The 26,922-nt window shown below is 48.1% G+C and overlaps 1 protein-coding gene and 1 long non-coding RNA gene across 2 annotated transcripts in view; one reads left to right on the forward strand and one right to left on the reverse strand.

The window, feature by feature from the left end:
* Positions 1 to 26,922, reverse strand: part of ryr1b (ryanodine receptor 1b (skeletal)) — a 53,425-nt gene that overhangs the window by 21,316 nt on the left and 5,187 nt on the right. The window contains exons 2-69 of the mRNA XM_076036642.1: positions 21,958 to 22,077; positions 21,757 to 21,858; positions 19,840 to 19,914; positions 19,692 to 19,770; positions 19,379 to 19,491; positions 19,172 to 19,271; positions 18,804 to 18,900; positions 18,635 to 18,709; positions 18,366 to 18,522; positions 18,070 to 18,234; positions 17,816 to 17,937; positions 17,535 to 17,721; positions 17,194 to 17,329; positions 17,011 to 17,106; positions 16,797 to 16,915; positions 16,576 to 16,709; positions 16,255 to 16,496; positions 15,988 to 16,180; positions 15,680 to 15,896; positions 15,087 to 15,191; positions 14,675 to 14,778; positions 14,485 to 14,568; positions 14,241 to 14,400; positions 13,975 to 14,122; positions 13,690 to 13,895; positions 13,030 to 13,204; positions 12,735 to 12,943; positions 12,302 to 12,648; positions 11,954 to 12,086; positions 11,636 to 11,796; positions 11,237 to 11,399; positions 11,036 to 11,122; positions 10,686 to 10,912; positions 10,010 to 10,454; positions 9,380 to 9,931; positions 9,084 to 9,284; positions 8,857 to 8,968; positions 8,627 to 8,770; positions 8,232 to 8,505; positions 7,987 to 8,104; positions 7,732 to 7,864; positions 7,517 to 7,611; positions 7,307 to 7,442; positions 7,043 to 7,226; positions 6,802 to 6,913; positions 6,580 to 6,700; positions 6,314 to 6,483; positions 5,995 to 6,215; positions 5,828 to 5,918; positions 5,473 to 5,613; positions 5,179 to 5,342; positions 4,910 to 4,988; positions 4,735 to 4,824; positions 4,396 to 4,539; positions 4,199 to 4,276; positions 4,023 to 4,098; positions 3,724 to 3,847; positions 3,528 to 3,643; positions 3,370 to 3,437; positions 3,134 to 3,255; positions 2,832 to 2,881; positions 1,904 to 1,964; positions 1,493 to 1,619; positions 1,300 to 1,408; positions 1,089 to 1,170; positions 807 to 937; positions 380 to 700; positions 55 to 295 (exon numbers count right to left, since the gene is read on the reverse strand). Of these exons, the coding sequence (XP_075892757.1) occupies positions 55 to 295; positions 380 to 700; positions 807 to 937; positions 1,089 to 1,170; positions 1,300 to 1,408; positions 1,493 to 1,619; positions 1,904 to 1,964; positions 2,832 to 2,881; positions 3,134 to 3,255; positions 3,370 to 3,437; positions 3,528 to 3,643; positions 3,724 to 3,847; positions 4,023 to 4,098; positions 4,199 to 4,276; positions 4,396 to 4,539; positions 4,735 to 4,824; positions 4,910 to 4,988; positions 5,179 to 5,342; positions 5,473 to 5,613; positions 5,828 to 5,918; positions 5,995 to 6,215; positions 6,314 to 6,483; positions 6,580 to 6,700; positions 6,802 to 6,913; positions 7,043 to 7,226; positions 7,307 to 7,442; positions 7,517 to 7,611; positions 7,732 to 7,864; positions 7,987 to 8,104; positions 8,232 to 8,505; positions 8,627 to 8,770; positions 8,857 to 8,968; positions 9,084 to 9,284; positions 9,380 to 9,931; positions 10,010 to 10,454; positions 10,686 to 10,912; positions 11,036 to 11,122; positions 11,237 to 11,399; positions 11,636 to 11,796; positions 11,954 to 12,086; positions 12,302 to 12,648; positions 12,735 to 12,943; positions 13,030 to 13,204; positions 13,690 to 13,895; positions 13,975 to 14,122; positions 14,241 to 14,400; positions 14,485 to 14,568; positions 14,675 to 14,778; positions 15,087 to 15,191; positions 15,680 to 15,896; positions 15,988 to 16,180; positions 16,255 to 16,496; positions 16,576 to 16,709; positions 16,797 to 16,915; positions 17,011 to 17,106; positions 17,194 to 17,329; positions 17,535 to 17,721; positions 17,816 to 17,937; positions 18,070 to 18,234; positions 18,366 to 18,522; positions 18,635 to 18,709; positions 18,804 to 18,900; positions 19,172 to 19,271; positions 19,379 to 19,491; positions 19,692 to 19,770; positions 19,840 to 19,914; positions 21,757 to 21,858; positions 21,958 to 22,077 (10,271 nt within the window). The remainder of the gene's footprint in view (positions 1 to 54; positions 296 to 379; positions 701 to 806; positions 938 to 1,088; positions 1,171 to 1,299; positions 1,409 to 1,492; positions 1,620 to 1,903; positions 1,965 to 2,831; positions 2,882 to 3,133; positions 3,256 to 3,369; positions 3,438 to 3,527; positions 3,644 to 3,723; positions 3,848 to 4,022; positions 4,099 to 4,198; positions 4,277 to 4,395; positions 4,540 to 4,734; positions 4,825 to 4,909; positions 4,989 to 5,178; positions 5,343 to 5,472; positions 5,614 to 5,827; positions 5,919 to 5,994; positions 6,216 to 6,313; positions 6,484 to 6,579; positions 6,701 to 6,801; positions 6,914 to 7,042; positions 7,227 to 7,306; positions 7,443 to 7,516; positions 7,612 to 7,731; positions 7,865 to 7,986; positions 8,105 to 8,231; positions 8,506 to 8,626; positions 8,771 to 8,856; positions 8,969 to 9,083; positions 9,285 to 9,379; positions 9,932 to 10,009; positions 10,455 to 10,685; positions 10,913 to 11,035; positions 11,123 to 11,236; positions 11,400 to 11,635; positions 11,797 to 11,953; positions 12,087 to 12,301; positions 12,649 to 12,734; positions 12,944 to 13,029; positions 13,205 to 13,689; positions 13,896 to 13,974; positions 14,123 to 14,240; positions 14,401 to 14,484; positions 14,569 to 14,674; positions 14,779 to 15,086; positions 15,192 to 15,679; positions 15,897 to 15,987; positions 16,181 to 16,254; positions 16,497 to 16,575; positions 16,710 to 16,796; positions 16,916 to 17,010; positions 17,107 to 17,193; positions 17,330 to 17,534; positions 17,722 to 17,815; positions 17,938 to 18,069; positions 18,235 to 18,365; positions 18,523 to 18,634; positions 18,710 to 18,803; positions 18,901 to 19,171; positions 19,272 to 19,378; positions 19,492 to 19,691; positions 19,771 to 19,839; positions 19,915 to 21,756; positions 21,859 to 21,957; positions 22,078 to 26,922) is intronic.
* LOC142895524 (uncharacterized) lies at positions 1,364 to 2,490 on the forward strand. Its single transcript, XR_012928226.1, has 2 exons — positions 1,364 to 1,430; positions 1,558 to 2,490. It is a non-coding gene; the product is annotated as an uncharacterized LOC142895524 (long non-coding RNA).

A 26,922-nucleotide genomic window follows, 5' to 3' on the forward strand; every position in this document is an offset into this window, starting at 1 on the left:
CCGAACAAAAACACAGCTGCGAGGAAACAAAGAGTCACAGTGTGTTCTGGTGACCTGCTGTTGTCCACATAGCGGATCAGCAGCGGGTACAGAGCGTACAGGTCCCGGCACAGAACCGCAAACTCGTCCCGGATGGTCCCGTTTTCGCTGTCGACCTCCGTCTTGCCTTCCATCCGCAGCTGATCCTCTTCAGCCACCACCTTGCCCGAACGCTTCTTCAGCTTCTCCATGGTGGGGATGAAGTGGGACTTGAGCATCTCGGGTTTGGCCCTGCTCACGATGGGCTGGGCGAACACTGGAGGAGGGATGGAACCAGAGCGACATTCTGTTGAAACCTTTCATGGGAAAACACTCAGGAAGTATTTATTCTGCCACTGACCTGCCAGCCTCTTCATCCACGAGGCCTCATCGATGCCCAGGTTGTTCACCACGATCTTCATGATGCTCCCCAGCAGCTGGTTGAGCTGCTCCGAGGTGACGGAGGTGCAGAGCTGACCGTCCTGTTCTGGGAAGTTCTCGGGGCCCCTCTCCCACCAGCGCGGGAGGTAGTTGCACAGCATGGGCAGCGTGATCTCAATCACATGGGGCATCTCCGTGTAGCGGGCACCAGACTCGGCCAGGTCGTGGATCTCCTTCATCAGAACCTCCAGCTCAGGGATGTCGGGGCAAAGCTCCTCAACTTGGTTGGGAAGACCCAAAACTTAGAGCGGAGAGGAAACAGATGAGAGCAGCAGCTTAGGAAACATAGTCACGTAAAGCTGAGGAGGGAAAAAAATGGAGCAAGAACTGAGAGCAAATAAACGTACTGGTTCTCTCTCGGGGCGTCTTAGTGGTGTAAACTGAAAATGTGTTGAACTCATTCAGTATTGGCTCCAGGAAGGCCACCGGCATGGCTGCAGCCAAGTGAGCCAAACACTCGCCAAGAGCTGGTCGCTGCCTGTATGAGAGGAAAAAAGAACTTTATAAGGCCAAACCTTTTTTTTTTTTTTTGAAAAGCAAGATGTCTTGCATCCCTTGAGAATCACAGGCCAATCAATTCAAAACTAGCTTGGGATCTATTCACAGCTTTTGATTTAATTCCATCTTACTTCTCAGCATGTGGAGTCTTCACGGTGCCCAAGGAGTAGATACTGCACATTAAACGGTAGCAGGATATCTGCAAGTCATCCACTGGAGATGCAGAAGGAAAAAGATTCAATTGTTTTTTTGTGTTTTGTTTTGTTTTTTGTTGCAGTCACCGTAAAAATGTTTAAATGTTTCATTTAACGATGAACAAATGGGGAGAAGCGCATCACTCACTCATGACGTCGTCCCCAAACTGGTGCTGGGCGATGTGGTCGAACAGTGATGTGAGGACCGGCAGCAGGGCGACGGTGGTGTAGTTGATGTTCTGAGAGACGCCTTTCACCTACGCCAGCAACATACCAGATGTGAGTGCACAGGAAGAGGGGAGGGAGAGAGTAAAGTGGGACAGAGTGCTGCTGTCTCTGACCTGGTTTCGACTGGACACTTTGCCCAGTTTCAGGTTCTCAACCATCTTCTCAATGTCGTCCGCAGCGCTCTCGAAGAACTGACGCAGGCCCGCCTTGACAATCTCAGGACCCGATTTCATAACAGTCCTTGTGGAGGGAGAGAGAGACGGAGAGAAGTAGAGCGAGAAGAAGAACACAACCTCACTGAGCTTTTCATTCAACAGCCTGGTTGATGTCTGCGTGATTAACTGCTGGGTGGAAGCTGAGAATTAAACTAAATAATCACAGCTGATTTCACATGTTCATTTTAAATATATATTTATCAAAACCAACTCACAGTTCATGTTGGACTGTGAGGTATCACATCCATGCAATCTATATAAATGAGTTAGCGCCTACTATGGGATATTCTGACGTGACAAGTTTGCTACCTGGCATCCAGTGATCGCGAGAGGATATGCAGACAGTTAACCACTGCGCCCGCATCCGTTCCTGTAATCAATACGACAGGGACACGCAGTCAGCGCGCACTTCATGCAGTGGCAGCAGGCTTCAACATCATTTAACTCGCAATAACTCACTGTGACACTGCAAAGAAAAAACAAGACTGACCCAAGATCACTGATCACTCGTCACAAATATGGTGCGTTCCATTATTTACAGTATATACACATCAGTAGAAATGACAATATCTGAACACACCACAAGTTTTACTTGGTATGTTCAGATTTTGATGTTCATGCTTCACTTAGTATATAATATAATATCAATCTGAATCTAAGTCTTTAAAAAAGCCAGATGTATAAAACAAATTGTTTATGCAAAATCAAAGATCTCCACGAAACAATCTGGTCATTTTGTAAACAAACTGTATTGTATAAACTTTTTTGTGCACCAGTGTATTTATTATCATATTATCAGGATGTGATGTGCGCTACTATGATACATGTAATTGTTTTATGTTTTTAATGTTTTATCATAATGATTGGAAATGTATTAAATCATTTGTATTTGTTTACTCTTAAAAAATAACTCTGGTAGCACTTAAAAGCTGTCGACAATATTGTGCACCTACAGTAGCGCATCTACGATGGCCTTAGTGCAAAAATTGCCTGATGCATCTGACTCCTAGTTGAGGAAACACATTCAAGCCAAGCAGACGGTAAGCTAAGGTAATCAAGGCGTTAGTGTAGAAAGTGTAAAAATGGCAGAGAAGACCAAACAGTGCTGGTTATAACATAAATGGGGGTGTTGGAAAATGGAGGAAATAATACCAGAAGACACAGAATGAGAATAAAACAGACAGGAAAGGGCATGGGGACGGTGACACGGCGTAGCGCCACTTATCAGGTTCCTTACCAAAGAGAGAAACTCTGTGCCTCACCAGAGCAGCCAACTTACAGAAGATACTGAGGCGGGAGGAGAGAAGAGGAAAGGGAGGGACAGTGAGGGCAAACAGGGCGACAGAGATGTTTGGAGTGACACAGATAGCAAAAGAGAGGTCAGGGGAAAAAAGGATATCGCACAACAGGAGGGGTAGGGTGGAGGCGTGGCAGAGGGAGAGGGCGGGACTGCACTGAGTCAAGGTGCACAGTGAAGACTTCAAGTTTAAAGGAGTGAGAGGAAAAATGAGGTGTTTGAGGAGAGCTGTCCCTGAGTACCTTGCAATCATCTCCTTCTCCTTGTTGGAGGAGTGGCCTCCGCTGCCCAGGACTTTAGCAGGCGTGGACAGGAAGTAGAGGCAGTGGTTTTTGAAGTACTGGTTCACCAGAGGCAGGAGAATCTGTCAACACAAAGGGGGCAGCAAGAACTTTGAGAATCAAGGACCACCAGACTTGATTCGAGTCCTGAGTTGCACTCAACAACAACAAGCTGAAGTTGAGCTGACATGGCTCACCTTGGCGAAGAACTTTATCTCCTGCTCGTGCGGCGACTTCTCAACCCTGCCGCTGCTGACCACGGCCTCTGTTTGGAACGGAGTAGAATGACATTGTTGAGAAAATGCAAGTTAAGGTTTTAAAAAAAGGAGAAAAGAGCCGCAACAAGCTTTCACACCAAGGTGAGCGATGAACTCCTGGGCAATGTCCATCCACTTGAGGAGCTTCTGGAGGAAGCCGTAGGCAAAACGCTTCTCAATGGAGGAGATGTCCTGCTCCATGTCCTTCAGCCCCCTGAGGAACAAAGGAGGACGGTGTAAAAGCAGGGACAGCCCTGAAGACCTGAAGCAGGAGGATGAAGTCGCTCCTCTTGCCTTGTCACCGCATATCCATTGAGCTGGAGGAACTTCAGCAGGTCCTGAGCCTTCTCCCTGTCCCTGGCCTTCTCCTTAGCGGTCAGGGTGTCATAAGGCACGAGCAGGGGGTGGGTGCCACCGCCTGGTAGGGGAACAAGTCAGACTTAAAGAAATTGTTCCCTCAAATTAAGGAACCTAAAGCATTGATTAAGTCTCTGGTGAGGTTTTCAGACTATAATGGAGTTTCACAGAGGGATATCTGTCCCTTTAGACGAGCCACAGTTAGAGGCTTAATCCACGTAGAGAACCGCTCTTACCCTTGGCTTGGAGCTCCAGCTTCTTCTTCCTGCCCCAGGTGTTGTGATAGTTCTCAGCCAGCTGCTCAGCCATTGACTGCATGCCGAGACGCAATATTTCAACTTAATATGCTTACAAAAAAAAGATTGATCTACTCGTGTCGCTGTCGTTTTGGAAGTGTCAGAAAGACGCTTACCTGCAGCTCTCTGGACAGACCCATTCCTGAGATATCTATTGGTTGTGGGCTGTAGCCATGGCTGGGATCATAAGTGGCCTGATAACAGAGAAGATGAGTGAGACCCTCACTGGCTTTACTGGATTTACTGCAGCAGCTTGGGATCAGAAATACTAAATAATGACAGCCAAATGAGACCAAAATGCTTTTTCTTGCACCTGAGCAGTCTGGGAGATCTTGCGCGTGGCGAGGGCCTTTTTCTCAGCCTCTACCTCCCCATCCCTGGCTTTCTCCACCGTCCACTCCCAGGCCAGCATGGCTTTGATTGATTCCTTGATGGGCCAACGATAAATTTCCTTGTCCTGAAAGCAAGGAAAGTTTAACAGCCTGTGAATAATCAAAACAGAATATAATGCAAATGTCTTAAATGTCTTATTAAAAATCTGTATCTTTGGACATATAAAGGAATGTTTAAATAGAAATATTTATATCTTAAATATCACATTGGCTCATACAAAAACACTGGAAGAGCAACATGCAACTTGATCAATTATCACCTTTTCAGAGAACGTTTTATATGGGCGAAGCATTGGGTGAGTCTTGGCATTCTCGTCCAACACCTCACCATAGGTCCAGTTGTTCTGAATCTGTTGAAGAAACCACGAGATTATCATTAAAACCGGGTTATGATTTCAAACAACTAATCAATGTTGAATTTCTCCAAAAACCGACCTTTTCAAAGGCCCACTTGTCATGAGTGTGCTCTGCATACTTATTGATGAAGGTGTCCAGCCTCTCTGGGATGATGGTGCTGTAGATAAAGACTGTAAATGAAGTTCCTATATATACCAAACATATGCAGTGCATATATACCTATACCTGTGACCTTTCACAAACAGCTCACAGAAGCATGAATTAAGCAGCTGTTTCACTGTTACATTTGTTTTTAATCTGTAGGCGCTGATAAATTATTTTGTTCTGCTGTGAATGTCCCTGCTCACTTGGTGGTCTCGATCGGCTTCGGATCAAAGTTGCCTTCAGCGTCCACAGAGGCTTTTTTCTCAGCGTGAGATGAGTAGCTGGCATCCACATAATCAGGGGGAATGGCTCCAGCAATTGCACACAGGCAGGGCATGGCGATCTTGAAGAGCTCGGCATCAAATTTCTAGAGTTCGGACGGATCAGAAAATATCTTTTTTGAATACCTTCAATATTCTAAAATGTTTGTTGATGACATTTTAAGTACTTTGTTGAGTGACAAAGCTGCTAGGAATACTAGGAATGTTGCTTCTCACCTTGTGTGCCAGTGATTCAAATATTCCCCAAAAGAGTTTGCGAGACAGATGCAGCTCCTCCTCTGAGGTCACCCCGAAGTTGGCCCATCCATTAGGCAAGCAGTAGTATTTCCAGCAGCGCTCATAGTGATTCGTCAGCAGCTGACACCATCAGACAATAGACGGAGATGTAAAATGTGTTTTATGGGTGTGAAAAGTGAGCGATTTACAAGAAATGTGCAGCAAAGCGGTAAATCTACCACAGTAAATCAAACAGAATCAGCATTTGATGCTTAGTTTAACGCTGACAGCGTATTAAAATTGTTAACCTAAATCTATTTGGTAAGAAATGCAACTGAATCAAGAAAAGTCAAACCTTGAGAGGCATCTTTGCATATTCGTTGAGAATGGGCACATCAAACACCAGACGTCTGAGCAGATGCTGCAGCATGGAGGGTCGAAGGTACCTGCAAGATTCATCAGAATATGATTTAATAAAACATTTGACTTTTGAAGTAGACCCTGTCGTAGGTAGGTACTGACTTGCAGAGCGACATCAGGCACTCCTCAATGACGTCCCTCTGGGCCTTGGTGAGGGCTCTGCCACGGGACAGGCGGTAGATGGTGTGGAGCATGGAGTCGATCATGATGGCGCGGTGGTCCGTGCCGGCAAACAGCGGCGCACACTTGGTGAGTAGTGGCAGGACGGCCGAGCAGAGGTAGCGATTTAGCGCCAAGGCCATCTCGGTGGTGCTGAACGCAACCTGCGCTCATCCAAACAGGGAGAACAATAAACAATCATATGGACGCTGGAGGAGCCTTTAAGTCACAACTACATGTTGAGTTTTATCCTTCTCCTGACCGTGTCCAGGGAGGCTGCGGCTCTCATGTCCGGCAGGAAGCCGACCTCCAGCACGTGGAGCAAGAAGTCCTGGTTGTCGATACCGTAAACTCTGTCCAGGAACAGAACCATGGAGGCCTTGTGGTCAGGGACGAAACTGGCCGACATCTTGGGCTCAATGATCTGACCATCTGCAGTTTGACAGAAGAAAACGGAAGAATGAGGAAGTGTGAAGGAAGATGGCAAAACATGTACGTGCACGATCATATGCTGCACCAGGGTCCGACCTTTGCCATATGCGGGGAGCTGCACAGGGAGGCTGATGACTCCCACCAGGTCTTCAATGGGGACCAGAGAACGCAGGATGGCCCTGATCCTCAGAGCCTCACCCTTGCCGGCTTGGATCAACTGTACAGAGGAACAAATAAACAATGAGTAAACAAACTGAGAAAACATACCTTTAACCTTTGATCTGAACCTCATCGTGCTCTTGAAAGTTCTCTACTCACATGCATCTCAGGGGCACAGCGACCCAGCAGATCAATGAGGGCAGAGTAGAAAGACATGATGGCATTTCCCAAATGCACGCGGTTCTCTTCATGTTGCTCCTCACCGCCGAACCTGCAAGTCCAGCATCAGGGCGGGAAATCTGTGTGAGCTACTGCCCGGCAAAGCCCTTGACGCATGAGATTAAATACTAATGTCTAGGAATTAGTTCAGCAATCGCACATCTGCCCTTGAATGACCTACATGAAGCGCCGGTCCTTCTTGACAGTGGGCCCGTCCCTTGCCGGATCCTCCGAGATCTTGATGGCATCCTCCATGGCGGCCAGCAGGCCGTTCCCGCCCTCTCCTCTCAGGGCGGGGCCAAAGCACTCGGGCCGACGGATGAGCAGCCGCACCACAACGTTGGCATTCTCCTCCACGCTCTCTCCTGTGAGAGCAAGAGTGAGGACATTCATTAACTAACAAACGCCCTGGAAATACACAAAAATAAAAATTTGAGGTTCTAACCATTGACAAAGACAGCAAAGCGGAGGAAGTCCAAGTATCTCTCTCCTCCACATGGGTTCCAGCCAATGTCAGGGTAGCCCTTAGAGAGGAGCATCGGGCACATCTGGAGGCCGCAGCCGGCCAAGTAAGTCACCACCTAAAAGAACAAGGACGAGGACAAGTCAGGTTTTTTCACACGTTTTTCTGGTTTTGCTGCCACGTTTTACCAACCATGTCCAGATCCTGCTCCTGCAGAGCCAAGGCCAGTTCATTGTTGTCAATGCAGGAAGCGGCAGCGACATCCAGTGGAGTGGAGCCACGCATTCCTGCAAGAAATAAACAGATGATTTAAAAAAGAGTATTTTTCTTTATTGTTGTTCCTCAGAAAAATGGAAACATTCCAAATGTTTGACAGAACAAGGCTCCACAGACAGTGTGACACTGACCCAAACCGATGCCACTGTTTTGCAGCAGGTAGCTCAGGTGGTCAAACATGGAGCGCTGGTTCTGTCGGCTGATGCGGCAGAAGTAACAAAGGAAACGACAGCAGTTGGTCACCATCTGGGGAAATCGGATCTCCTGGGAGAAGAAAAATAACAGTGGGACATCAGCTGCATTGTACACTGAAGGGATAATCAATTGAAGCCAAAAAAGAAACGAGGAACAGACAGAAGATGAGGAAACTTGACCACCATCCTCACCTTTGAGTCTCCTCCTCCGCCCAACACATTGACCATGACCTCCATCACAGTTTCATGCATGCCAAGTGCTCTCATCAGGTTGGGGTGCTGGTAGAACACCTTGTTATTCATGATGTTCCTAAAAAAATATATATATACACGGGTAAGTATTCACTGGCATCTTTTAACTAATCACAGCAGTTATGGAATATCGATTAAAAGAGAAAACCCTTGAACTGTGTAATCAGTGGCCTTCCCACACACACCCAATGCTCTGAATCATGAGCCTCTCCTCCTCTGGGCCCATCTGGACAATGAGCAGTGAGCGAATCTGGCCCAGACACTCCAGGAGGTCCATGGTGTCCTGGACCGACACGGCGTTGATGGCGTAGGCCTTGGGCAGCGCCCGTATCAGCTCGCCGAGGCCATCGTACTGCCTGTGGAGCAGGCTGAACATCAGGCGCACCAGCTCGGGGTTCTGGATGAAGGACTCCTGCGCCCAGTGGATCATGGTGTGGGAGATGAGCTCCTGGAGAGTGCCTTGGTTGGGGAAAATGTGGAGAGTCAGCAGCTATTTTAGAAGAATGTGGGCAGGACTGTGAAGTGGATTTTAATGGGCTAGTTCTGTTTTACATTTTTAACTTATGAGTTTTTTTCTTACTCGGTTTTGGTTCCTCCTCCACTTCAGGCTTCTCCTCCTCGTCCTTCTTGCGCAGGCTCCTGATCTTATCGACCAGGCTGACAAGCCTCCCCCTCAGCGAGGTGTCCACCTCCTCCTCCTCGGCCTCCTCCTCAATATGTATACCTGCACGTGACGTGAAAGAGACGTCCCTGTGAGAACCTGACACACCTGATCCTGATGGTCATAACTGCGGCCGAAGAAGGCCTTACCGCAGTGAAGCAGGAGGTCGTTGTGGAAGTCTCCCAGCGTGTCCCGTACCTCCTCAGGCACTGGGCACTCGTCGTCCTCTGTTCCGTGCTTGAAGCGGGTCAGCAGAAGAACCTTGAACGGAATGGAAAGTAGGACAGCTACATCAGTTTGCAAGTTTTTATATACATATATATATATATATATTCAAGCTGTTTTATCTGAGCTGGTATGATATGACGATGAGCACCTGGTCCTGTGGCGGGGAACGGAACTCGCGGGTCTTCCGCGCCGTCTCGGCGGCTGACATGGTGAAGGCCCTCATCAGCAGGTTGTAGCGAACACGCTGGTTGCTCTGGATGTTGTGGACGAACTGGTCTGAGTAGGCCACGATGGCCTCCACCCTGTGCCGCAGCTCGCAGTCGCAGAAGTACTGCAGGAGCGTGCACATCTGAGGGAGGCAGAGGAAACACACGTTCCCAGATTAATTAACCTGCATAAAAGTCTGCTGGCAGGCGGCGCGAGGTGCTGACTTATGATATTGACCTGTAGCTTGACAGACTCTGGCAGCTTCATCTGCAGTAATCCCTCCTCCAGACCCTCCTCCTCATCCTTCACTTCAGCCTCCACCGCCTCCGCCTCCTTCTCCTCTACCACCTTCTCCCCGTCCACTTTTCCCTCCGCGGCCTTTCCTCCGGCCCCCTCCTCTCCTTCCTCTTTTGGCTCCTCCTCTTCCCCTTCATCATCTCCTTTTTCCAGTTTCTTCAGCTCCTCTTCCTCCTCGTCCTCGCCGACACCTTCATCCTCAAGCTCCTCCTCAACCTCCTCTTCTTCCTCCGTCACCCCCTCCTTGGCATCCGCACTCCCTCCTTCTGTGGCCTCCCCCTCGTCTTTCCCGCTGAACACGTTTGGGTCGATCATCTTCAGGATGTGCTTGGTGTCCTCGTCGTTGAAGATGCCCATGATGAGCAGAGTGTTGATGAGCTTCAGGATGGGGACAAAGTGGAACTCCACGCTGCCGCCGACTGGATCCCTCATAGCCTGGCTGCCATCCAGCACAGCCTCTGTTAACATGCTAATCGCTCTGGTCTTCAGGTCCTACAAGAATTAATGTTCGTGATTAGAATAATCAAAAAAAATGCAATTTTTTTCATGCTGTTTGCTCGCGTATCTCACCTGTAGCGGGAAAACAGGACTAAGAGTGTACAAATCGGGGTCTGTGCCCACAAAGTTGATGGATGAGAAATGCAGTTTGGGCCTCAGGCAGGTGGTGAGACAAACGCCAGGAAGAGCGTGGGCCTTGATGGCATCAGGATAGAGCTTTATGCTAAGAGTCTCCTCAGTCATGGGGACGATGAACTCCCTGTTGGTGCCCAGACGGGCCCGTTTGGCTGACTCCAGGTGGATGCTAATGAGCAGGTCATAGTAGCCGCTGCGGAGAGGACCCGGCAGGTAGGTGTTCTCCGTGGAGTAGAAGAGCTGGGACTCGTCTACGTGGCTGCACAGAGCGTGGGCGACGCGGTTGTTGCCCAGCGCACACACGGCGCAGTAGAGCATGAGCGTGTGGTAGTGGAACTTCATCAGATCCTGCCGCTCCGACAGCTCCAAGACGTCAATGCACCTGGGGAACGGAGTATGCATGGACTGACAACGAAGCTAAGGGACTTCTAAGTATTATGCTGGGATATACAGTTAATAAATGACATGAATCACAAGCCCCTCCTTATATATGCAACCTAAAGCAGAAGATGAAAATCCTGCTAGAATGGTTAAAACTAGCAAAATGTTGCTTTTATTTGCTTTTTTGCTGTTTTCCAACACATAAAAAAGTCAAACAAAAGGAAAAACTGACCTGTTCTCTTCTGGGATGTGCAGAGCCATCATGATGAGAGGTTCGGTGCACTCTACGACCCAGCCAAGCCTCTCGCTGATCCTGCCCACCTCTGGATTGAGAAAGCGGTTGGGCATGCGGCTCCATATCACTGGGGTCAGCATCTGGACATCCAGCCTGGGAGGGCACTGGGGGACCGAGTTCATCCGCTCGCTGCGGAACATGGCTGCTGAGATGGGCATGATGTTCTGACAGCAGCAAGACAGGAGAAGACTTAGGTTGATTTAGAGTTTCACAAATGACTGTTAAATCATCCATTACAAATTTGTTTAGCCGAGATCAAAGATGTTAGTTTAAAATCAAGTTCTGACCTTTAGTTTGCCCAGTTCCAGCTGCACCATGTTTTGACTGGTCGGTTGTACAAAGACGGCAGGGAACAGCTTGGTGTTGGGCTCCACCTGAGAATAGATGAGTCTCCACTTAGATGGACTTGCTGTGTAAAACAACTCACACAGGCCAGTGTTGGAAAGCACTGAGCTTGACATACACATAACCTCGCAGCTGCTCTTTACCTGGTAGAAGGTGTTAATCTCCTTCCCGTTGGCTGTGAATGTCATGAGACCTGTTGCCAAGTCGACCAGGCAGCCAACCACCATGTCCTCCTGGCTGAAGCGGGTCTGCTGGTTGCTGACCAGGTCTCCTCCCCACACCATGTAGCAGTTGCTGTGCTTCATACTGCGGAATAAACACCACATGCATATTTTTCTTTCAGCTTTTGCCAAAAAAAACAAAACAAAAGCTAGCAAAATGCTGCACTGCTAACAGACGCAGGGCTGCTCGACTCGAGCCTGTTTTACACCAAACTTAGTGAGCTGGTGAAATGTGGAACTGACACCAACAATCTTCACTCATTAGTGACGATGTCAATGCCTCTATAGATTAAACAGCAGTCGTCTGTGTAACACGCTAACCTGTCGTGTATGTTGCCCTTGTCGTCGCCAACGGTAACGGTGACATTGCGCACTTTGGTGAGGTCAAAGCTTGGATCGAACTGGTGGTAGTCAGGAGTGACCCAGCCCATCCACACACCAGAGGGCTCCTGGCCAGCAAAGATCCTCACCGAGTAGTAATACTGAAAGCAAAATTTAAAGCAAAGTTAGAGAGAAGTAAATCCAAATCAAACAGCAAAAATGTGTATTGACTATGTGTTATCTAACACAACAAACTGCATTGAATAAAATCAGATGGTTCTATGTGATTTCAGCACTGGCAGGGAAATGGGAGCTCACGGTGGTGGTGTTCAGGATGATCTCAGGATCGTCTCGGTCATCCGGAACCACATCTTCCACCAATCGAGGCACCATGGGCGGAGGGGGAGGCGCCAGAGGCGTCATGGCAGCTTTTTTGGCCTTGGAGAAAAATCTAGGGAAGCATGCACAACATGAAGTGATGTTTGATTGTTTCTTTTCTTAGTTAAACACCATATATCAATCAGGCATTTCCACAGAAATCATACTCCCTCTCACTCTGGTCAGATTGTTTTTGTTTATTAGCAGGAGGGAGGAGAAAAGATGTGCTTTTATGTATTAAACTGCACCTTTAAACACCCAAAAGCCTGCACTGCTCATCATACACACCCCTTCTTCTTGCCCTTTTCTGACATCGTGTCCTTCTCGTTTTCCACAGAGATGTCTTTTGGAACAGATGGCTCCTTCTTGTCCTCCTCCTGCTCCTTGCGGCTGGCCGACTTTTTCAGCACTTCAAACTCAGAGTCAGGCTCCACCACCACCACCTCCTCCTCCGGGATGGTGAGGGCACGGGTGAGAGGCGTGGTACCAGCTGGGATCTTAAAGGTCTCGTGGAACTGGACGGGCATGCTCATTCTGAGGAACATCATGTCGGTGTTGGCGTTCTGAGAGCCAAAGGTCTTGTGGGTCAGCTTCAGACAGGGGGCGCTGTCCACAGTCCCATCCACACGAGACACCTGGAAGACAGGATGTTGAACAACAGCTAAATAATCCTGAAACCAAGTTCCAGCCTCGTGTAAATCCGGTGTCTTGAAGAAATCACCTCGATATGATTGTGATCGCTGGGTACAGGCACGAACTGAGGCAAACTTTTACTGAACCACATGGTGATATCTCGTTTCATGTTGATGGCAAAGGGTTCAAATCCTTCCTGCAAGCCACAGATGGCAAAGTAGCGCAGGCTGCTGACGTTCTGACCGAGATTAATCCTTCCCACTTGGGACAGGCCAAGGGCGCAGACAGGGATGAAGCCTAAGAGGAGTGAAAACAGGAAGCAAAGCATTTGTGTGACTGTAAGAAATAGCAATGAAGCGAGACGTATTGAACTTTAGATTTACCTTCCCCGACTTCAATGTCTTTGAAGGCCATCTCTGAGCCTGAGTCGCTGATCAACATCTCTCCGTTGAGCGTGAACATGATGTTCATCTCAGTCAGGTCAATCATGCAACCAACCACATCGCCAGACTGCCACTGACGGCCGAAGGGCTCGTTGCCAATGTGCCATCTTTGAGCCTAGAGAGGGTTGCATCGACAAACAAAAGGAAATTCTGGATTTACTTGCCAAAAAGTTTAAAATTTACAAAAAAGATGTAGACCACGCCAGAATTAATTTGGATGTAGCTAATTACTTGATCACCAAAGGTACAGAGGCAAAAAGGCACAGTGTTAATGTTAATCCTGCATTTCTATTTCCTGCTTCCATCTCATCATTTTAATGACTGGTTATGCAGCAATTGATCTCACATCTTTACTAATCGATATTTGCCTGTAGTTTACTCTATAGATGACACATTGGGTCAGTAATGCGGTTCACATTTTGTAGTACAAATAGAATATATCAATAAAAAATAAATAAATAAAAGTTGAATTCACTAAACCTGATCTACATACCACGTATCGCCATTGACTCAACATGATGCGTAACTTTCAGGAGAGTTTTGAAACAAAAGCCCTTTGATGTCTCACTTCTCCCTGAGCTTTTAACCGACGTGACTCACCTTGTTGCCGTTGAAGACGTAGGCCAGCTCGTCAGCTCCCAGCTCCGTGTCAGAGCGCACGCTGGGCCGCGCCCAGCCCACCCTCATCTCACCCGTCGTCACCGCTTCAAACTCAAAGTACCACTTCCCCTGGGTGATGGCGTACGACTTCTCCGCCCGGAAGATGCGCACCTTGTCCCCACGCGTGTTCTCCAGGCCGTGGCCAGCTGCAGACAAACGAAGTGGAAGTGAGACGTAAAAGCAAAAAGAGCGCAGATGTTTGATGTGGCGTGCTGGGGAACTTACTGCCCTCCTGATCTGGAGGCTCAATGTTGTAGCCGTAGCCGATGAGAGTACGGACAGCGTTGTTGACGCTGTCGCGGTTCGTTTTCTTAGTTCTCTCGTCTAGTAAGTTGTAGGGCACCAGACGGGGGTTCCGCTTGTTGAAGATGTCCTAGGAGTGTGAAAGAACACATGTAAAATTAAATAAAATTGTTTATAAAAAAGTAAATAATCAGTTAGAATTACTAGATGTGCTGCAGGATTCGCAAAAGTGAATATGCGGAGTTCACCTGCACAATACTGTAGGTCCATCCTTGCCGGACTCGGTCTCTTGCCCAAACATTGTGACCGTTTTCGGCCAGTTTTTCTACCAGCTGGTTCTGGTTTGGTGTGAGCTTGACGTGGCTGAGGTCCAGGGGTGCAGGCTTGTATCCGTTGCTCATCACATAGCTGGAGGACAAGAATGGCGGTTGATTTAAGATTTCAAAAGACAAAACTTGTCGTAAGATAATATTTTGTTCTTCTTCGACGTACGTCTTCGGCAGCTTTATCTTCTTGAGGTTCTCCTCCGCCTTCTCGTCGCCCATGCCAACATGGCAGCCCAGTGCCAGGAGAGTCCTGTTGGAACGCAGAAGCGGGGATTAACACCGGCGCCCCCTGGATATGCCATGCTTTCTGCCAGACTGGCACTTTAGTCTGACTCAGACCCTCGTTCCAGACTCACTTCAGCGTCTCGCCCGACATCTGCAGGTTGTAGTTTCTCTCGGGCTCAGGGAGCGACTGGAAGTCCACCAGACAGGGATGCAGTTTCTTGTTGTCGTCTCTGAACTGCGGAGGCAGGCGAGGCGAGACTATTCAACCGACGCCAGTGCATTCTCGCCAAGGACTTCTCAAACTGATGTCATTGTATCAAGAATGCTTTTAATAATGCAAAAAAGTACCATTACCTGGGACACAGCAGACTCAAGTGATATACTACAACCTCATAATTCAGCTAAAACAGCTTGCAGAGTGGACACGAACCATGTTTCTACTGAAAGGCTCCAAATCATCTGAACTGGATAAAGGCCAACCTGGTCATCAGTGCTATTAGTGCTATCAGTGCTGCTGTACTGCAGTTTCCACTGTATACTCACCGTCCCGTATGTCCATCCCTGCTCAATACGGGTTATGGCCCAAAGCTCGTGAATGTTCTCTGCCAGCTTCTCTCGGATGCGCTCCAGATGGGGTGGCAACACAATCTGCAGGGACAAATAAACAGAGTGAGACAGGGCAGGCACATCCAAGTCCTTTGGCTCAATACAATTTGAACTTCCCGTCTTACACCTAGTTTCAGATTTTTCTTTGTCAGGTCAACACTGCATAATTATCTATCCCATAATACCCAGATCCCCAGGAAACCCTATATTTAGCCCTCTGTTTACAGCCTTGACAAAAGACAAGTGCTGCTAAAACTGATGCATTGCTGCACCTTCCACTGGACACAAACGAGTAAACATAGAAAGTGGCTGTGACTAAACTGAACGTGGAATTAAGTCACAGTGGTCTATCCGACATCACAAAGGGCTGATTTCAGAACAGTGTATGTTTGCGCACATAATCTTAGAGACTGACAGAGCAAAACAAGTACAGAATGGACCTTTTCAGTGAGTTTATTCTCAGGCTAGTAGAGCAAATTGTCATGAAGAATAACTTTTCAACACACGAGACTTCTTTTTTTTTTTTTTACCTGCACGGTGTCCACAGGACACGGCGTGAACGATGTGTGCGTGAGGGACAGCGTGGGGCCCAGCAGGTTGCGTACGCCGTCAAAGTCGTGCTTGTACTCCTTGATGGGTTCGATACGCATCCTCTCTCTAGGCAGCAGAGCCTCGTAGCACGGGGCATAGCCAGGCGGCGGCATGAACTTGAAGTCTCCGTGACGGCCACCGAGCAGGAAGCGAGCCCTGTGATGATGATAAAAACACAGCAAATCTAGTTTTTAGGCCATTTGTCACATGAGTTTAGCTTCACATGGTGAAATGAAGAGACACTTGCTTGACTCCGGCGGAGAAGCTGAGGACGGGGAAGAAGAGGGCATCCACGTTGAAGTTCTCAAACATGCCCTGGACCGGGTGGCCGTTGATGCGGAAGGAGATGCTGGGCACGCTCAGGTCCAGGCAGCAGCTCACCACGTCATCAGCGGCCAGCATGTGCGCGTAGGGCGAGGCCACCTGCCGCGGGACGGTGCCTGGCGACGCCCACACAGCAAGTTCAAGCCACGTCGTGGAGAACAGAGCGGAGCCGCGTCTGACGTCAACCTACCTGACCAGAGGTGCAGGCCGTCGAAGCCGTAAGAGTAGAGGTCGTCTCCCACGCCGTTGCCTCCCCAGCCCTCCCCTCCCCCGGGGTAAGGGCTGTAGCCCTCCGTCATGGCCCAGCCCACTCGCAGGTGCGTGGCCTGCGCTGTCACGAAGGGCTCCACGTAGTCCACCATCATCTCATAGTACCACTTCTTATACTGAGTGGAGCCCTCGCACGTGCCCAGGAAGATGTTGGGTCTCACGCTGCGGGCAGAAGCAGACGGGAAATCAGCGCCATCATCTCTTCAACAAGAGTTTTGTAGAGTCAGTGTGTTTTATCTACCTGGTGACATAGTTTACAATGTTGGTCTGCAGCAACAGGTCGCGGCCTGGGAGCAGGTTTTCAGTGATGAGGTTCTGGTTGGACCTCACAGCCACACCGTTACACACACACAGAGAGCGCAAGACGTCCAGAACCTGAAGGCAGATACCAGATTGTCAGTTCTTCTTCTCCTCCGTCCTTGCAAAAAAAAAATCAGGAAGCCGGCTGATGCAAACACACACCTTGTGGTTCCTTCCGTGCTTGTCGAGGAGAGAGATGATGGATTTGATGTGGTTCTCCTGGATGATGTTGAGAACCTCGGGGCTCTCGATTAGCACGCAGTACAGCACCTCCAGGATACCTGCAGTTCAGGAGTTCAAAAGCAGTTTCTTAATTTAATCTAAGAAGCACTTCCATACACTGTGTTGACATGGACGTCACATGCTCATGTTATACCTGAAGAAGCCTCCAGGCGGTCCAGCTTGCTGACCAGCCAGTCCAGGTTGTCGCAGAACAGCGCACAGTTGGAGCGATTCCCCCGAATGAGGGAGGCTGTTCAGCGGGCAAACGGGGAGGAGGAAATTAGGGAAGTGTGAGCTGCATTCTAATGTGTTGTTTGTCTTCGAGGCATCATCTCACCCAGGAGCTCATAGAGCAGGTTGACAATCTCCTTCCAGGACTCGGCGGCTTCCTCGCCAGCAAATTCGGAGAAGTGGGCAGCGGTGTTGTACACGTTGAGCCGGTCGATACACTCCAGCACGATGGTGATCATTCCCTGAAAACAATTACACCAGGATTCATTGTGTCCTCATTTAATATATAGGACAGTTAGTATTTTTCCTTCTATCACAGACAGAAAAATGCTAACAATCATAGTTACACCAGGAGTTCAAAGACGATAAAATTCACATCATTGTTGCAATATTGATGTTTGCGTTTGCTGTTTTTATGGAGAAGCCGAGAGGCAGCGAGCGACTCACCTCCTCCTGAAAGAGGTTCTGTCTGTTGCGGAGGGAGCGAAGCTTGGTCTGCTTCTCCTCGTGCTCCAGCTCCTCCTCAGGAGGCCGGAAGTAGAAGATGAGATCCTGAAGGGAGAGAATGACTCCCTCCAGAGGAAGTGACACAGACCCCGGTGACTTGTTCTTCCCACTCAGAGAGTCCAAACCCCTGGAGGGAATCAGCCACAACCAGCCACAAAGTAATCTCAGGTTATAACTCTCAGGCAATGCGCACAAGAAGATGAATACTAGCCTTGACATACTTGATGAACTGCCTGAAGAGCCCCATGGTGCTGTAAATCATACGAGCCGCTTGAGACTCCTCTGTTTGGGAACGGGACACAGTGAGAGCATCGTCCATGTGACCCTCTTGGTGCAGAATGACCTGGTGATGTGGACAACAAAATTGTAAATTACGGTTAAGAAATACTTGTATCGTGTTTATGCTCATGCTACATAATAACGATTTTGAGGAGCAGCTTGAAGCAGCACTGCTATAAATATTATACAGCCTAACCTTTCTCTTCATCATCCCCAAACGAGCAGCTTTGGCATCCAGGGCTGCGTACGTGAGCCAGAGGGCCGTGGACACATGCTGCACGAAGCACATGGACTCTCCGTACTTGATCTCCGGAATGCCCATCCCCTCGACGTCACGCTTCTGAGCCACGTCCACCTTCTCCTGCTCGGAGTAGGCGTCGGGGAAAGACAGAATTGAAGACAGACGTGAGGAGAGGAAGAAGTGCTGGGCAATAACGGCAGACAACAGGGGCGAGGGAGAGCGCAGCGGGCCGATGGAACGTTCATTCTGACCTTGGAGGCGCGGAAGCAGAAAGCAGACTGCTTGGTGTTGGCCCTCTCTGGGTCGACCACCAGCAGACCCTTCTCCTCGTCCAGGCACAGGTACCGGCCTGTGGTGATGTGGCGAATGCGGAAGGACTGCCCCCATTTCATGTGGCTGCCGCTCCAGCTGTGTGGAGGAAATGGAAGGAGGAAAAAAGGAGAAGAAGCATGGAATCAAAAAGGCAATCACAAAACAACAAATGTTTAACCCACAGCGCTAACACCTCGATGTTTGTCACCTGATTCTCAGAGGCTCCAACCTCCACAGGGATCGAGCTTGACTGCACACGGCGCCGCCTTCATAGTGAGCCATCCTGCGCCAGAGTCACACCAGGTCATGTGACGCTGCATCAACACGGGGTTCATCTGCTTTTCATTCCTGCTCTGATCTGGCCGTGTTCCTCTTACCTGCGCTTCTCCTCGCCTTCCTCTGGCGTAGCGATGGCGAGACACTCGTCCATGTGGCCGTGGAACAGCCTCAGAACGTGACCTCCTGTCAGGAAACCTGCAGCAAGGAAAGAACACAGCGGTTAACGTCTATGCTGAGCAGATATTGACCCTGAGGACTTCGAGGGTTGAGAGAATTTTTAAGATGTTCATCTTTGAAGGATAAATAATCACACTAGGCTGCTCCGCTAGAGTAGAGGACAAATACAATACAATAGTGTATGAAAGGATTGTCATTCAGAACTGTGGACAAAATAGGTTCGTACTTTGCATTTTGACATGAATCAAGCTGTATGCACGGAGGGAAAACTATGAAATCACTCTGGTACCTTCAGCAAGTTCACATCCTGAGCTAATCGGGTTCATGTTCCACAAGGTCTGCATGAAGGAGGCGTCCACCATCAGGTCTCCACTGGCGTAGGAAAGGTGCTGAGGGCAAGGAATTGAGAGAGAAAAAAGACAAATATTAGATTTGTGAAGACAAGTCAAAATTCTGGTTTAGATTTAATCTACATTAAAGTTGATAAAAGTCTCACCAGGTATCTCTCAGAAGACACACTGACCAGGATGAGGTCGTCACCCACCCTGACCTTTTCACCTTCTGACCTCTGCTTTGAAGCTGGGTGGATGGTCCACCAGCACGCCTCGCCTTCACAACAGGGGAGAAAGAAAGTGTCCTTGAACAAAATAACATAGTTCTCCTACTACGACATGTTAAATGTAAAACATCCCAACTTGAAAACAAATCGAGAGAATTACTGACGACTCACTTGCCCAATACACCTGCCTTGTCAATAAAAAAGGAAAGCTGTTTTAGTATTGCTGAAGGAAGCTGAAATGTGGTTTTACCAGTTGAATCCTCCTGAAGGCCCACGTCAAAGGCCAGCTTGTCCGTGAGTGACCGAGATGTCGTCAAGCAGCTGAGGTACTGGAGAAGAGGTGATTATGGTTATCAAATACAAATGCAACCTGAACTAGTGTTGGGCTGCGGTCTTACCATGCCTGAGTGGTTGTGTCTCAGCAGGATGGCGTGACCGTACAATAAGGTGCGATGGCCTCCACCCTGGGACGACTAGAGATGAACAGGAAATGCCGCATGAACGTAAATGTATAAGCAGGATGTACCGTCACCACCATGAACCTGCAGAACTTGAAATTGAAGTGCCCAGAAAATCTAAAGGCACAGCGTGCACGCTTTAATAGCATGTAGCCGTGAAAAAAAAACAAAAAACATTCACACTTTTCTTCCTCTTAGCTGCAATGTCAGATTAAAATCATACAATGGGCCTGTGCTGGATGTAAATGCTTTATATTGGTTAAAGAAATGCATTTGTTCTCTGTGAATGTATCTATATATACTGATTCTGACATATTTCATATTCTGTTTTAACATCCATAGATCCATGTAAATGTTACACACTGGGTCTTCAAGCATACAAGAGCAAAAAAATGTATAGCCTCTGGCTCTCAGGATACATTCAAGGCAGATCTAACTTTGCAAACTGTCAGATACACTGATGCATCCCACCTTTTTTCAATGTGCAGCAAGAATGCAACAAGAAAAAAGACAATTAAAGCTAAAAACTTTATTATAGACGAGGCATAAACACCCATGTGGATCAGCCATGAAGCTGAGCCTGAGTGGGGCCTCTAATACCCATTATCCACTTGGCGAAGAAGGGGTCAAGAATGTCAAGTGGCCTCAATTAGCCATTAGCCCTGGTCTACATTAGCACCAGGCTCGCTGAGGGCAGGCGGAGATGTGTTATTTTCTCAGGTTAAAAAGAGCGTTTACTTGAGATGTGGATGTGTCTGGCTAACTGTCTGAATGAGTTGTGTGTCTGAGTGTGTGTGTGTGTGTGTGTGTGTGTGTGTGTGTGTGTGTGTGTGTGTGTGTGTGCGCGTTGGAGGGGACTAAAATGGACATAAGCCCGCCTCGAGCTCTGGGGGTGTCCAGTTCCCGCAGCCGTCCAGCAGCAGCAGCGACGGCGGACAGAACCTCCGCTGGGCCGCATGCCATACTATTCTCATCCCCCAGCTCATCATTAGCAGGTCCACAATAGTCCACAGAACCCCAGCGAGATCAGGGCCAGACCAAACTCGCCCACAATAATGAGGGGAGATGGGATTCTGTCAATGGAGGGCCTCTGAGGCCAGCTTTACTTCCATCAGTCACAGATTGTAAGCGTCTCCTAATCTGGCTTTAAAAAAAAAAAAAGGCTGCAAAGCTTTTTGGGTGCATCCTTCTTCACACCTTGTATTAGGAAGTATTCCTGGATGGAATATTATACAAAGCACATTGACAAATCTTTAAACTCAAAATAAGTATACGTATACAATTGTCTAAATATAAACATAAACACCATAACAACACAAGAGATCAGTTCACAACAGAAAGCAGACGGGAGGGTGGAGCAGAATAAAAACACTGGGTGGGACCAGGGACAGACAACAGGGTGTGACAGTGTCATGCGTGTGCAGCGATATTAAAACATATAATAAGATATAATTGATTGTGGTGTTTGTTTAAAGATCAGCGAGTCCCTGATGTTGTGACATCATACAGTACTTTTACATCTTCACACCCCACCGAAAGACATACAGGATGACGACCACCTCGACATGAGACATCTAGCGGCAGGAGCACAAGGAGGAGGACAGCGACAGGAAGTCAGACGCGGTAACTAACATACCCACTTGTCCAAATCGACCGCCTGCTCGGCAGAGAGCGAGGAGGGAAGGAGCGGGGAGGGTTGAGTCAAATTATGAATAAATAATCGTGAATAAAAAAAAAAAATACATGGGATATACTGACCTGATCTCAGACAGGTGGTGGCAGGGCCTTTTGTTTTATAGCTACAACCGTCTAATTACTCTGCAACTCATTCGATTGTTGCCGTCGCTTGGAACTCACCTCGGTCATCTCCACCGTGTTGGCCAACATCTCCTGCAGCGCACGCACCGACAGGGACTGCTCCAGGATGAAGGTGCAAATGGCCAGATCCGGAGGCACATTCTACAGACCAGCAGAGGGGAAGAGCAGAAGTTGATCACAGGGCCGCAACGCAAGTGCGAAAGGACGACGACAAAAGGGTGTCACAACGTGTCGTCTTGCCTGGGCGTTGGACGTGGTTTCCAGGAAGCAGAGGCGGTTCCCGAAGCCCTCGCAGGACAGACAGAGTTTAATCTGCTCCTTCAGAACGGAGGCGGTGCACTGCAGAACCACCTGGTCATCCTGTGGACAACGCAAGCAAAACATTCAGAGAGGCACTTATTCCAATCTTAACACGATACCTAGCATCGCTGAATGCATAGCACATTATGATCTCTTTGTTGCTGCACATCAACATACAACATATGTCACTTGATTACTTGTTCTTATTTGTGTATGAAAAAAAAATCAATAAAAAAATTTGAATCATAAAAAGAAGAGAGTCACTTATTCCCTGGGCTTAGAATTCAGGCGAAGCCGCTTCTGCATTTGGCCAAATCACACGTTTCCCTTTTTATTCTTCGTCATGTTCTGTTGCACAGTTTCTTTATTTTCCTCTGAGGGAGTTCTGGGATACAGTCGGCTCAACTTGATATTTTCTGCAGGCATTGTTTGCCACGTTGACCTTTTTTGGAATGAAGTGGCATTCTTCATAAGGAGAGCTAAAGGAGATACGGGTAGTGGGGGTGCCTACAGTGCATTGTAGAAAACAGAGCAGAATAAAAATAGGCACATTCTCTCCGCCACGGTCGGAGCACAGTGGCTAAAAATGCTGTGTTTGGGAGCAGCCAGGGGACTCACAAGCTCAGGTGTTACGTCAACGCTCTGCTGGCGTAAGAGCAACTTTCAGGGACGGAAGAGAAGGAATTCTTATTTGGACGTGCTTAACAATAATCATAAAACTTACATGGTTCATCATATTTTCTCATCCCTTCAACAATCGACGACTGGAGAAAAAATGCCATCCAGGTTGATATGATAGAGAACATAAAGGTAGCATTTATATCACATATTTCATAAATCACAGGGGTCTCGTTCACAAGGACAAAATATCTCATTCTTGATATAAAACATCAGTGGGGGGGGAAAAACTCAGCACTCTAATTGAAATATTGTGCATTTAATTATTCAGTGATGAATTCCCACAGTGTGTTTGTGTGGTTCAACAAGAGAAACAGAGAAACGACGACATATGATCAGTGACGGCAAAACTGAATTCCAAGAGTCGTTCGAAAACATCCAGAAAAAATGTTAATGAAGCCCCCCCTCCCCCTTGGCTTCATTTAAAAATGTTAATGAAGCCCCCCCCCCCCTTGGAGAGGCGGCAATTAGTGCACAAACATACAAACACAATTCCGCCAGCCGAACGCTAACAGCCAGTAATTTGTTGCTCCTTGGCTTGGCCCGGACCCTCCGGCGAGAGGTTTAAATCCAGCAATAAACACCACCCACTGGCCCGGCACCCCCGCCCTCACAGTGAAAACCCACACCTGACTCCGACACATTCCCAGCTGCTGCTACCGCTCAGTCATTATGCAAGTGGATCTATCACTTAACCTGACTAATATTCCTCTCTGCACCTCAGGACCCACTCCTGACTTTTTTTCTCCCCGCCTCTCGCTCCGCGGCTGGCTGTCAATCACGCTGCGTGACCAGCGCGCGCACTCGCGGCCCTTTCACAGGTGCCTTCAGTGCGCACTTTGAGGCGCTTGCGTCACGCGGCAGGAAAAAATGGAGCGCGATGCAGACGGGTGACCTCATACTATCCGTTCCTCTTCTTACATCCAGCGGCCTCTGATGTTTCTTTGGCTCGGGATCGTCCCCTCTCCCTCTGGCCGTATCATCTATCTCTCTCAGCCCCTGAAATGTCCCCTCTCCACCACTCTCGCATAGCTCATTTTTATTTTTTTTTTGGCGTTTGGAAAAGTGGAGCACCGCTCGAGCCCTCTCCGCTCCACCTCAAAAGCAAAAGGCGGCGTATGCAAATCAGGCATAAATAAAAGCAAACGCAGGTCAGGAAAACACGGCCTTTCGGTGCAAAGTTTGTTTTTAGAGTTGTCGGACTGACGCGGAGGAACAGATGTGGGAACCTTTACCCACTGAGGTTACACAACAATTCCAGCCACTTAAGGAGCTTGTGAGCGTTTATGGCCAGAAGATGTGAACTCGCAGCGGGGACGTGATATACGATCCTGGCACCTCTGCGGGAAAATGAAAAGGTCGGCAGTGAAGTTCAGCGACAACGAACTGGGCGGCCAAAGCGATTCGAGCATTAGCCGCAAAAACTTTTATGAGGCTTTTGTAAAGTGGACGGGCAGAGACGCTAATGTGCCCTTCCAAGAGTCACGCTTTGGGAAGCGTTTCCAATTTGGCCACATGAGACGCAGCAGACTCAGACCCTCCGCGAGCCTCCGGCCTGAACTCACCCTCGTATTAATAGACTGGGCTTTCAGGATTTGAGGGATGTGCACCTGACGCTCGTATTGTGAGTAAACAACACCCGATTATTTGCGAATCTCCCGCGGCCATATCCGCCCGGCGCGGTGTCACGCACCTGACCCAGCGACTTAGCGCCATCTGGCCGTGACAAGTTCATAAAACGCGACGTGGGCTTGTGTTGGGGTTTTACAGCCGGACCCTATTTGGAGCGGCAGGCAGCTCAAGTATCTGCGCTATCTGGATATCCGGGGTCAAGGGGGCGAGCCGGAGACAATTAGACGTAAAGTGACAGGCAGCCATCAGGTACCGGCCGGTGTCACACAAATAGAGGAGCGTGGTGGGGCAGAGATTTACAGGCCCCGACCACAGCAGGCTGAAAGCAGACACCTTAGCGTATCCTCCAGGGCTTGTTGGGGGCAAACACACATTTCGGGGGTGGCCAGGGTTCCCCAGACTGGAGGGCACGATGCCCGATGCCCGCTGTCCGGACACAAACACATGCACAATGGTGATAGATATCCTGGAGGAGGACAAGGCTGGCACCCGGCTGTAACCCAACCGCCGCCAGCATATCCAGAACATTTCTACACGTGTTAGATTGTTGCCTTTCATGATGACGGCGCAGATCGACTCGCTCACCAGCGGTTGCGTTCAGTGAGAAAATTCGGCAGAAGCAAATGAGGAGAGAAAAAGAAACACGAGGAGAGAAAAAGAAACACAATGATACATTTTGACAGCCGTTTGTGTGAGACAGTTTTGAAAGATGCCATCGTGAGGAAAAAGTCACGTTGACAAACTTTTATTGCGATAATGCGTCTCCAGCCTGTCATAGACCCATCTAATACAGCCCCTCTAAACAACAGTCTAATTGTGTGGAGAGGCAAAAAGCGGGCGCTGGTGAGTCAGGTTTTCCAGATCTTTCTTAATTATCAATTACAAATGTGACATCCAGGCTGATTTATGTCCTCCATTAGCCACTGTTGCGCCATGGAAGAAAGTTACATTAGTGGAACGCCCTTCAGTTACATCTTGTGCAACAACAAAGCTTTCGAGAACATTTTAACAAAATGAAACCTTTCTTTTTATTGATCAACAAAAATACAAGGCAACAAAAATAAATGAGTCACTACTTTCTCTTAATCTCCGCCTGCTTTGAATAAATGTTTGATATTGACCCAATTTTATGACTGGTGAAACGTTTAATAACTTGCAATTCTTTACAACCTTCAGCAATGCTGTTTTCTGCCCAATGATAGGTGTACTGATGCACTCCATCTCTGGCCAGTCATGATTGGCCTATCGTTAATGCAGGGTGAGGGACCGCACGTGGGTGGAGGGCAAGAACAGCTCGATAGAAGCGGAGGGAGGTGGAGGGGGGATTCCCCTGTCAAAACCAGATGAGACCTTGAAAGTGCACAGTCGGGTCCAACCATCACAAGCGGAGGCCTGGCAGATCCCTCATTCTCTTCGTTTAACTCTTTTCGATTGAGAACTAAACTCGCTGAATTGTTTTTTTTATGCATTAAAAATCAATATGTTTCTTGCTATGAGGACTACCGAGGACCTGCAGGTCGCAGGTTTGTTTTGGTGATGCAATGCAAAACAACGGCATCTAGTGGTGAAATCGCGTAGCGCACAGTTTCTTGCGATGTGCTGGTAATTCATGTTGGTCCATGAATCACAGGGTGCTGGCTGGGCAAAAGAGTGAGTGCGAAGATGAGAGCGATTCGGAGCTCAGTCTAGAATGTATTACAATACAGAGGTGAGGTGCCGCCGCTCTAATGTGGTTATATATCTAATGGGGTACGAACAGGGATGACTGACTTTTGCTGCTATAATAAAACCTGGACAGGAGAGTCATAGTCCTGCATTGAATCAGGCCTGATAAATCCTTCATTTGCAGAGTCTACAGAGTTGTGACAAGGAGATTTAGAATGTTATCTTTCAACACTGTGCTTTTTGCTACAGTCTCTGAAATCCTCGTTACCATTTAAAACCTCTTTATCTGATAATAATGTGCGTTTGAGCTATTTCTACTATCGTCTTCATTATTCAGCGTCGTCCTCGTTTATCTCCCTTTCTCCATTTCCTCTCCCGCTCCGTTCTGGTCTGGGCAGTCCCCTCAACTGCTCTCCTATTTTAGGGGCCTGCACCTGTCACTATCACGTTCCCTCCTTCTGCTGACAAGCAGATACTTAGGGGTCCTGCTTGGAGATACTTAAGAGCACCGAGCAAGCAGTCGAACTGAGAGATGAAGAGGGAAGAAATGCAGCAAACTATCAGAAAACTTAAACTTCTGAGGGAAATTACATATTAAAAGTAAAATAAAAATAACTCCTGCGTCCCCCCCAAAAAAAAATAAACTGAGCATTGCAGAGAATGTGCAATGATTTTAATGAAGAACAAATATTACAATCTGTAGCTGTTTTGCACTGAACTTTTTAAAGGGATCCCGAAAATTACTATTGTACAACCTCCCTGTTTAAAATTTAGCAATATATAAAGTAAGACTAATCGTACTGAAATATAAAAGAAAACACACATACAATCTTTGACACTACGTCAGCTCTGCTAAGTTTAAATATTTAGGGTGTGCTAGGTCACCCTAAATATTTAAACTTAAGTATAGCACCTTGAATATCCAGCCTC

The sequence above is a fragment of the Nelusetta ayraudi genome, unplaced genomic scaffold (assembly GCF_046127955.1).
Source record: "Nelusetta ayraudi isolate G7.1 ecotype Tasmania unplaced genomic scaffold, CSIRO-AGI_Nayr_v1 ptg000048l, whole genome shotgun sequence".
NCBI lineage: Eukaryota > Metazoa > Chordata > Actinopteri > Tetraodontiformes > Monacanthidae > Nelusetta > Nelusetta ayraudi.